This window comes from Cyprinus carpio, chromosome B7, assembly GCF_018340385.1.
Source record: "Cyprinus carpio isolate SPL01 chromosome B7, ASM1834038v1, whole genome shotgun sequence".
Taxonomy (NCBI): domain Eukaryota; kingdom Metazoa; phylum Chordata; class Actinopteri; order Cypriniformes; family Cyprinidae; genus Cyprinus; species Cyprinus carpio.
Genome location: NC_056603.1, coordinates 16,224,421 through 16,236,100, shown reverse-complemented (window position 1 = coordinate 16,236,100; position 11,680 = coordinate 16,224,421). Strand labels below are relative to the sequence as shown.

The following is an 11,680-nucleotide window of genomic DNA, read 5'->3' as shown; positions in this document are numbered from 1 at the left end:
GGCATCATCTATTTTTACAGAATAGATATAAAATACATTTGATAGTTTTTATTATTTTTAAAGCTATTTTAAAAGAAAATTTAGATAATATCAGAACCCCAGACAAAAGTAAACATGCAGCAATTATGAGAGGATCATCTTTACCATACATATTATCCCGCATTGAGCTGTTCACCAAAAGATTTGTTAACTTGTTTTCATCCAATTTCCTCTGTACAGCTGGCTGATATTGTTTTTAAGACTAAATCATCCAGCTGTGAGTCTGATGTCATCTCCTCATCTTTTTAAGGAATTGTGTGCAAGTCCGGCCGTAACGGCCATCATTAATAGTTCTTTAGCAAATGCAGTTGTACCAGCTAGTTTCAAACATGCTGTGGTTCACCCTCTGCTTAAGAAACCTCATCTTGACCCATCTATCCTCAGTAACTTCAGACCTATTTCTAAGTTGCCTTTTATCTCAAAGCAATTAGAGAGAGTTGTTTATGTCAGTTGAATTTCTATATTAGTATGTCCAATGTTTTAGATACTTTTCAGTCGGGTTTTAGATCACTGCACCACACAGAAACTGCACTGCTGAAAGTAAGCAATGACCTTTTACAAGTTCTCGATACTGGTTCATATGCGGTGCTTATTTTGTTGGATTTAGATCCGGCTTTTGATACAATTGATCATAGTATTCTGTTACATCGGTTGGAAAAATTGGTGGGTATTCAGGGTGTTGCTCTGCAGTGGTTGGCCTCTTATCTTAAAGACAGAACTTTCTCAGTTAGCATTGGGAAGTTTTCTTCTTTGTCGGCTCCTGTGTCATGCGGTGTGCCCAAAGGGTCCATTTTAGGCCCTCTTCTTTTTTCACTTTACATGCTTCCCTTGGGTGCCATTTTTAAGAAATATAAGATTTCATACCACTGCTATGCTGACAATACACAGTTCTATCTTCCAGCAAAAACTGACAGCAGTGATTCTTTGGATGTGCTCTACGACTGTTTTGAGGAGATAAAATGTTGGATGGCTAATAATTTTTTGCAACTAAATGAAAGCAAAAGCAAAATACTGATTTTAGGCAACTCTAGGACTTCATCTGTTTTTAATTTAGGATCTCTCTCTGCCAATGTTCAAACCCATGCAAAAAAATCTTGGGGTTACATCTGATTCGTTACTCAACTTTGAGAAACAAATTAGCACAGTGGTAAAGGGCAGCTTCTTCCATCTGAGATCAAATTGCTAAACTGAAACAGTTTTTGCCCCACAAAGATCTGGAGAGTGTAATCCATGCTTTCATAACATCACGCCTGGATTACTGTAATTCCCTTTACTGTGGCCTGCCTCAAACAGTGATTTCTCTTCTGCAAATTGTCCAAAATGCTGCAACGAGGCTTCTTACTGGAACAAAAAAAGAGGGATCACATTACTCCAATTTTAGCATCTTTACATTGTCTCCCTGTAAAGTTTAGAATTGATTTTAAAATAGCTGTCTTTGTGTACAAGGCTTCATCTGGTCTTGCACCAAAATACATCAGTGACCTTCTGATTTCTTACTCTTCTCGAAGAGCAGTTAGCTCTAGTAATCAGCTTTTCTTAACTGTCCCACGTTGTCACTGTAAAACCAAGAGTGGTTGGGCTTTTTCAGCTGCAGCTCCTAAACTTTGGAATAGTTTGCCTGTAAATGTGAGACTTGCTCCTTCATTTGCCAGTTTTAAGTCCGTTCTCAAATCTTATTTGTTTTCTCTGGCATTTGATTAATGTCAGTTTAAGGTTTTGATGTCAGTTTGCTCTGACTCTATTTTAATGTGTTTAATTTTATTTATTTATTTTACTATAACGCATGTATCCTATTATGCTTTTTATACATTATGTTTTGTTACAGCACTTTCGCACAACTCTGTTGCTTTTAAATGTGCTATAGAAATACATTTTGACTTTACTTGACTTGTCTTATCACATCATTTCAAAATACAAAAAAAAAATATATTTTTTTTACTCCAAAAATCTACATGAATGACTGTAGATTACAAATTCTATAAAATTACAAATGTTAATAATGAATGGACACTCAAAAAATATATAGAATGCAGTGACCAAAAAAAAAAAAAAAAAAAGTAAACAATTACCAATAGAATATATCTCAAAAATATTAAATGGTATAATTTTCCAGTTTCTTGCATTACCTCAGTCTCTTTTCTGGTGTACCAAACTTTTAAAAGGCAAACAGACATCTATTAATAGAGTGAAAGAGAGAGTAATGGGGATCAGTTAGTGGTTTGCCTACGTAAGTTTTGCACTCCTTGACCGGATCACAGCATGAATGGACTGGGAGAGTCCAACTATCATTCAGAGACTGATTATGTGGCTAAAATCAGTAATCGAAAAGAATACTGGAGGGAAGAAAAATAGCAAAAAATAATGAATAAAACCATGGCACATTCAAATATTTGAAATCCAATAAACTGCTCTCAAGAATGAGAATATCTTTTCCCCCAAATGCATTTCATGGCCCTGAAAAAGCCCTGAACATTGTCAGTGTATGTCAGCGAGAGATTTTCAAAATTGACTCTTACATTTATTAAAACTCATGAAGCTAATAAAGTGCAAAAATGGGTAGGACACCTAAATCTCTAAAATTATCCATGAAATGTTGGAATTGAAATTACTGAGATTTTATAAAACTGATTAAAAGTAATCAGATCATTGTTCAAAGTGTTGATCAAAACTTTTGGAAGGAAAGTATCCTTACCAAAATTTACCAATTGTAAATGTTTAATCGGTTTTGCAGTGAGTGTTCATTTACTAGAAACCACAGAATTTTGACAATATTTGAGATCTAAACAATGCTGTTCACTCACATCTCTGCTGGTTGGCCATGTGCTGCTATATAGGCAAACCAAACTTCAAACATATGTTTGCAAGCACAGTGACATTAAGCTGTCAATCCACCCATTCATGACCCAGATGTGCTCAAAGGACACAAAGCTGTCTCCCAAACAACGGCTCTAATAGAGTACAGCCAGTCTAAGCCACATTCTGACCTCATAACAGCATCCACGCTTTTGCCACATGCTCATCAGGGGTGGTAGGAAAGTGTTTTAAGCTACCATAGATCAGCCAGATTCATGGACAAGTATAAATGTGCTTGTTTTCTTCTTGCCTATAATGATCCTTCATTGCCAGCAGGTGTTGGTGATTATTAAAGCCCACTTGTCCATGTGAATGTGTGTGAAAGTGTCATGGCGATTTTGACACAGCACTCATCCACACAACATGAACAGCACAACAAAAATACATTTATGTAAATTCCTTTTTAAGGCTTTTACATTTGACAAGTACAGACTGAAGAGACCAGTGGATCCATTATATGATTTCATGCATTATTCATTTTAAGAATTATGAGTATATAAGGTCTCCCTGCACTGGGAACTACAGTTTTAGCATTAAATCACCTGCCCACCAATGGATTCTCTGCAGTGAATGGGTGCCATCAGAATGATTTGAACTATTCCTTTAAGTAGACCGTCTTATGATGCTTTCGGGAAACTCAGCCCTGACCATTCAAGGCCTGTCTCAGAATAAACTTTACTAGTAACTGTGCATTCAGATTTACAATCACTATAAAACGGACACATACAGCAACAACTCTATATTATAGCTGTCACTGCATTGATTTAATTCCGTTACTTGACACATTAATTGTAGAACTGTCACAACATGAGCAAACAACAGCTTTTCTGAAGCCAGTCCTCTTAATTCGGAGTATTCTCCAAAATAATATGACACCCTCCTCCTTCACAATGTTACCTAACACTTTTAAATCTCATGAAAGAACACACAGCAGACTCAATAACAATAAAACCAAGCTTATGACATAAGTTGTCACACAGCTCATTACCATATCGGCTAGAACACCGTCCAAGAATAAAATGGAAGTTTTGCGAATCACAGGGAATATACTTAAGGACAGCAAAATAACAATCTACTTGTCTCTTGGTGACACTTGTTATTCAATGCCCTGTTGTACCCTGTTTCCTCATTAAGGAAAAGCAAATGTATCACAGATAAATCATAAATTTTATTATAGCACCAGAGGCTATACAGTGGGAGGGAAAGATGTGACAAATAAAACACAGTATGTATTAGGTGTACACAGACTCTGGGAAGAAGAAGAGCCATGCACTTCTGTTCTTACTAGCTTTGGATTTGATCCATGTTGCTATTAACTGGTGTAACGGACAATGTTTAGGTTAGGATATGAACCTGAGTCATCACAAAAGGGCATCAGCTCGAAGCATTGGCCCAGTGATCACTGATAAAGTTGTTATAGGCTATGAGGTGGACAACTGTTAGGATGGGTTATCGGCTTCAGTCCACCGAAAGGACCACAGTTCAACATACATTGGCCTTTTTCAGTTAAAAACAAACCGAGATAATTAAATACTCCTCTTTACATATACACACAGTTGCGCCGCGAGAGCGTTTTCACTTACAAACATATAAAAATACTCATTAACTAGTCTGATAAGAAAATAATGTATAAAAGTATATAGTAAAAACATTTAATCATGTCCATTCAAAAGATCACTTCCATCTTTTTTCTTATATTACATGATGATGAAACACAAAAACTAAAATTGTTTATTTGTATCCCTCGTACAGAAATGCACGCTGGAAAAAAAAAGGAAGACAAAAATAAAATGTGCCGATGCGATAGTGATATGAACCCTTGGTGTATGAAGCCAGGAAGCAAATTATCACCTGTCAGATGAGAAATACCAGATTGAAGACTGAATGTCACCGAGACATCAAACCATATTAAATGGAATGTGGATGTCTGGTGTATGAATTCTGTCAGAAAAAAACAACAACTTGATTTTATCTGATCAAATACATTAAAAGATGCTGAAAAGATGCCTGCGATGTCAGCAGTTCAACGGAGTCCTCGCGCTGTTTCAGTCACTTAAATACGTTTCCAAACTGATAAAAACAAAATCAGTGTAAAAGTGAATTGAAATACAAGGCCAGAAAAAGAGACAATTATCTGAGAGACGAATTCTCTGTGTCACCGATCTCGGTGGGGTACCTAGTAGAGAACAGACAGCCTATTGTGCACTACCGAATGAGCAGACATCGTCAGAACATTGTGAAAACACTGTAAATGGAGAAACCTGAGTCTGAAGATAGTCTGTAGAAATCTGAGCTGAGAGTCAAGAAGGCTTGAACAATCTGGCTACATGTAGAATACATTTCACAATCACAGAACGGAAAGGGAAAGTTCAACCAAAGATGAACATTCTCTCGTCCTTCCAAACCTGCATGACATACTTTCTTCTGTGAAACACAGAAGGAGATATTTTGAAATATGTTTTGCAGAAATAATGAAAAGCCATGGGGCCCAAAACAACAACAGACCCTAGTGACTTTCATTCTGGCATGTGATCAAAGACAAATAAGAAGGAAAAAGAAGAAGAAATAGTTTCCCCCTATTCATTATGACTGTATTATAATCAGAGCTGGGTAGATTACTTATGAATTGTAATCAGTTACTGATTACAGATTACATGACAAAATTTGTAGTCAGTAATATAATCTCTTAGATTACACATTTTTGGTAACGTAATCTGACTACTTTTGGATTACATTTAGATTACATTTGTGCTAACCCTTATTTGATATCACATATATTGAATTAGTCTAATCTTGTACTATTTTGACCTATACATAGAAAAAAATATATTCCACAAAATATATTTAATTCACCAACAAGAGCCACAATAACTTCTTTTTCAAGTGCAATGTATGGACAGTTAATACTTACAGAATACTAACACTAATATACCTTGCTTTTAGTGTTTGCTAGTAACACTAAATAAAACAAAATCACATCTAATGATTTTAAAGGATATTTACTTATAATTAAGTAAATTTAGAAAACAGCTACATTACAAAAACCAATATTGAAAAACATAAAATTCACAGCAATATTACTGCCAGGTCAAATATTGAATATATTAAAGACCATAACTAAGTTAAATATTTCATCTCAAAACACTTGAAGTGAATAAGGTAGTAACAATGACGAAAAATCATCATTTCAAAAAATATATTAAAGAACATATTAAAGGCTATGTTCCCCTCCATTTTCCATTATCTTGTTGCTGATTTATTCTAAGCGCGATTCTGACACCTCTCCCCTTCTCTGCCGGAAAAACTTGAAGAATCACAAATGTATATATGTGGCAGGTAAAATATACATGTTAAAAAAGGAAATTTAGGAGAATCAATGAATTGTGAAAAACGTATTACCATTGTGTAAATAAAATGTAATCATGTAATCCATAAAAAAGTAACTGTAGTCTGATTACGAGTATTTTAAAAAGTAGTTTACTCTAATTACAAGTACTTGAGTTTTGGAATCTGATTACGTAATCCAGATTACATGTAATCCGTTACTACCCAGCTCTGATTATAATAATAATAATCATAATAATAATAATAATAATAATAATAATAATAATAATAATTGAAAATAGTATTTTTACTATAATATTTAAATTCTAAACATTAAATTAATATAGAAATATAATACTGTTGTACTGTAAAATAAGAGTATCTAATAATAATAGACTTAATTTTACAGAACAACAGTGAAATTAACAATATTTATGGCTTATGGTTTTAATTTCTTTGCTTTCAAACATAAAACAATAGTTATTTTGGTGGAAAACCAGAGGGAGACCATAATACTTTTCTTTTGTTGACAAACGCAGCAATTCTTTTTCTCGCACACACATAATTCAAGTGGGTCTGAAAGCAGGTCAGAAAATATGAAAATCAGTATAAATATTAAAACAAACTGAAAATCACATCCCTGTTTATTGTATGGACAAAAAAAAATAAAAAATTGTGTTCTGCAGACAAAAGGGTTCGGTTTGGAACAGGCTAAGTGAATGATTTTTCATTTTTAGGTGAACTATCCCTTTAAAAAATAAAATAAAATCAAACCCATACATGCCAAGAAGCCTTACGATGCGAACAAAAAATGACATCTTGACCATACAATAAGTTGGCAAACTGACTTCACTGCTGACAAAACTGGCATAATGTTAGAGGCTATCTATCTATGTACATATCTGCGAATACATTATTGTTTTAATGCATGTCAAAACAAGCTCGTCAACCTCACACACAATACTCTGCGACTGAGTTTTGTCATTATAAAGGTGGTCTCAACTCGAATCTTCACTTATGTACAATCGCTGCTTAGCATATGGAAGTAAAAACAGATATGGCACGACACACACACACACAAAGCTTCAGAACATCATCTCAATCTAGATCTCGTGACTAAAAGTCGTCTGCAATCTCAATGGTGTTTCGTTTAGTCTTTCCATCTCAGCAAACGTACAAATGTCACAAGGCAAGAGAAAAAAAACCCTTCAAAATACAAAAAAAAGGAATTGTGTGTGTGTTTTATAGCAAATTTGTAAGAAGCGATGTTTAGTGTTGGGGCACGATTACCATATTCTAGGTCACACTGATGTCAGTACTCTAGTTGAAGGTAGAATGGCGAGTTCCATCAAGATTTTGTCAGTTTGGTTCTTCTAGTAGTGAAGTCCTAGAGGCACAAATGCCCCTGATAAGGCTATGAGAGAGACTGCTGTTTTGAAGACATGCACATGTAGAAAGGCAGCGAATTCATCCGCACAGGACGTGATGTCAGAAGGCAGGGTGGGGGGCAGGGACCGGTGACAGCAGCTGGGTGAGTGGCGGCAGTGAAAGGCCAATTAGACAATCACACAATGGCAGCCGCTCTTATCCTTCTCTTTGCGCGTGGGCTCCGGCGAGGGTGGGCACTCTTGCTCCTGGAACTTCCTGTGAGAGGATGTAAGATTACATTTCATACGAGACATGTTTACCCATGAAATTGGATAAAGTAGATAATAGCACTATTAAATATGCAACAAAATGAGATCATAATGACAACATTGTAGCATACTATTGTTTGAAATGTTCATCTTTTCTTAATCTGCACAGATTTACATTCTTATTTCAAAAACAGTATGCAGTATGCAAGGATGCAAGTGCTCCATTCCAACCACAGCCTGCTGTTTGTCTGCTGCCACCATCTGGTGATACAACTGCAATGTATGAGACACACACACCTTATGACTCGGACCAGCTCGTGGAAAGCCTGGTCTACATTCATACGGATCTTAGCTGAGGCCTCCATGTATGTGACTTTGAGTTGTCGGGCGAGCTGCTGACCCTCTTCCTGGGTCACCTGAAAAAGAAATCCCTCATTAATTAAAATCCTGCTATGCACTTCATTTTTTCTCCTATCACAATTTTTGCTTTCTGTTTGATTAAAAACAATGTGTCCCATAAGGTGCCTCTCATAAAGGTTAAGACAACTGATGCAGTTAATTTACAACAGGCTGACATTCTCTGTTCTGACACTAGATGGCAGTGTAACACAATCAGAGTGTCTTTCTATGCACTCAGTAACCCCATATCTTTTATTACCATCTCCCTCCCTCAGACACACACACTCTCTGATATTTTTCAGCCTTTCAGTTCATCGATTTTCAGGACTGAATTTCATCCACATGTAATTACCGTGGCACTGTGCTCTTGAGTTCTGTATATATGTGTGTGCGGTATGCACACTTTACAACAGAAACTATATAGACAAAATCTCTGTAATAGATACAATAGACTGCCAAGTCATGCTAAGATTGCAGAGCACACAAAGAGTATTAAAATGTTCATATCAATACTCATTGAGTGTAGCTCTCTGAAATTGCAGTACTTGAAGTGATTCATGCCACTCACTTGTCTCTGTTGCTCAAGATCAGCTTTGTTACCCACTAGAATCATGGGAAATTCATCCCGGTCCTTCACTCTCAAGATCTGTCGTTGGAACTTGTAGATCTCTTCAAAGCTGAGGAAAACAAGATGATGCATAACCATTAAAAAAGGTCCAAGCAGCTTGAAACCATGCATTTTCTCTCAGGCACACACTCACACACACAAATACAAACATGAAATGTAATAAATTATAAATTATGATAAAATTTTCACTACGGGGTAAACCCTATAAATGAAGAAATAATATAAAAAATTTTTTATAAATATAAAATTAAAATAAAAAATGTAAAGATAAAAATAAATCATCCATCAATTCATGAACCAATCAATCAAATCAATAGTTTAATATACTGATCTATTGTTCAAAAAACATTTGTTATTATTATAATTAATGTTTAAAACAGTTATGCTGGTAAATATATTTTTGTGGAAACCTTAAAGCATTTTCTTCAGGATCTGTTGATTAATAAAAAAAAAAAAAATCTGAAAAGTATTTATTTAAATAGCTTTTTGAACAATGTTAAAGTGTTTATTCTGATAAATATAATGCATTCTTACTGAATAGAAGTATTTTAATTTAAAAACAAATTTGACTGACCCCAAATTTATATATAGTGGTTTAAAAACTGTCTTTACATTACATAAAATAGTGAAAGAAATGTCATTTATTCATTTTAGAGAAACTGAAATTTCAGTCAAAACATTTACAAAAATTAAGTTTATTAAGGTTTCAATATATGAAACTAAATCAAATTAAATATGGCCACGGTTTTTTACACTAAATGAAAATAGCATATTTTCTTAGCAATACATGCTATTTACACTAAGTGCAAATAGCTATAGATTCTACTTACACTATGTTAAAACTGCGGGATTTTCTGCTATTTATACTACTAACTGCAAATAGTGGCAATTATCTGCACCTCAGTATTGTAGTACATTATAAAACAGTATGCAATAATAACATAATGTAAATTGTCATTTTAACTCAAATTATTAAACAGATGCTACTTTATTGGGACTATAAAGCCCTCGATGTACCTACCCCAACCCTACCCAGTACTTTATTTTCAACTTTTCGGTTATTTCCTTCATTTTTATTGAAAATAAATGCCTTTCCGATGAGATATGAGATTTGCAAAGGGAGAAAAAAAAGTTTGGCACAAGGTGGATTCAAACTCCCATCAAAAATAACCACGGCACACGTTTTACCATCTAAACCAATGGAGCTGTCACACACTGGTTGGCGGAGTTAGTGTAAATAGCCTCTGTCAACAAGGTGGCCTATTTGTACTTAGTGTAAATAGACACTCCGATTAAATATACTTTTCAAAGTTAAGACAAAAACTCTGTGGAAACTTTGTGGAAAATACTATAAATAACTACACTAGTGGTATTTCTGCTAAGACACCTGTTGTGTCAACTTGAGGGGAACTAATAACAAAACAAACAAAAAAAAATCTTCTTATAATTGGCCGATAACCCATATGGTCCCAATATATCAGGCTTCCCTAGTGAGGATGTTTCAGAAATGATGAAATTAAAGCACACGCATACACCCACAAAGAAGAGCTCCACCTCTCCACAAAACCTAAATGGAATGCAAGCTCACCCTTCCAGCTGATGAGCAGCATTACAGTACACAGGATGACATGAGCTCACTCGATTTTCATGCCGTTGCTATAAACTTTCCAGAAACGCTGTAAGATGGCTAGAGGCTGTATTACAGAGAACAGTGTGTGTAAGCTGGGGAGGGAAGGACACTGATATGAGGTCTCTGTTGATTCTAACAGTACGAGTCATCTAAATGTCATGCAGGAGGAGGAAGTGCTTGTCATGGACTCTGGAGAGATTGCGAGAGAGTGTGTTCAGAGAGGCCTGTGCCATCGGCTTCGAGCGGGGTAATGTAAACGAAGGAAGAAAAGACTGTTTACTGCATAAACACAAAGTGGGAAAGACTCTAAGAGGGCACAAACCGGCCGATCACACTCAGCATTCCTCGAGGAAACACGCTGCAATGTGTGTGAGATCTGTTTATTTGCATGTGCTGGGTTTCACCGAGACCACACCTGGGGCGTAAATTAGCACGCTTCTAATTTTACAGTTACAGAAAATGTAAATGAGTGCAAGGGGGAGGGACGTTAATACAAACTGGAATGACAAAAACAGAATGAAAGTGAAACTGAGACAGACAATGTAGGGGAAAGGGGAAGAAAGAGAGAAAGTTGAGAGAAAATGTGAGTGGAACGTTGCTTACCTTCCCCGGTCAGTGACAGAGAAGACGAGAAGGAAGCCCTCCCCTGTCCTCATGTATTGTTCTCTCATGGCTCCAAACTCTTCCTGTCCTGCTGTATCCAGGACTAGCAAACACAGAACAACCATGTTAGTAACCCTTAGAACTGTATCTAAATTAAATAAATTATTATTTTCTATTATATTCAGGAGTTGTGTTGTGTATCTATGGCAACGGTTAGGATTAATAAGTGTATTTACTAACAGGTGTGACTCAAGCGGCAGATTGAATAATGTCTGTATGAACATGTAACAGAAGTCGGCTCTCTTCTTGAGTAATGCTTGTAATCACAGGCTCCTTTTGTGTTTTTTTAGTGATCAGATCACATTAAAGTGGCATGAAATGAAAATTGGCTGTATCTGTTTTTTTAAATGCATGTTATTGAACAATGCATGTTTTGTTTTTGACATTTTGTTTGACCTCGTTATTTTTAATCAGAATTTGATAACTTGATTTTCCAGTAAAACGACAGACTTCTATTTTGTGACGTACGCTGGACTTCTCCAATCACTCATTTTTCCTAAACCCCAC

General features: G+C 35.6%; 1 protein-coding gene across 1 annotated transcript in view; it reads right to left on the bottom strand.

Moving 5' to 3' along the window:
- Window positions 1-6,770: 6,770 nt before the first annotated feature.
- Window positions 6,771-11,680, bottom strand: part of rras2 (RAS related 2) — a 37,602-nt gene continuing 32,692 nt past the window's right edge. Inside the window, exons 3-6 of the mRNA XM_042727538.1 lie at window positions 11,114-11,216; window positions 8,821-8,929; window positions 8,151-8,269; window positions 6,771-7,860 (exon numbers count right to left, since the gene is read on the bottom strand). Coding sequence (XP_042583472.1) covers window positions 7,773-7,860; window positions 8,151-8,269; window positions 8,821-8,929; window positions 11,114-11,216 — 419 coding nt within the window. The 3' untranslated portion in view covers window positions 6,771-7,772. The remainder of the gene's footprint in view (window positions 7,861-8,150; window positions 8,270-8,820; window positions 8,930-11,113; window positions 11,217-11,680) is intronic.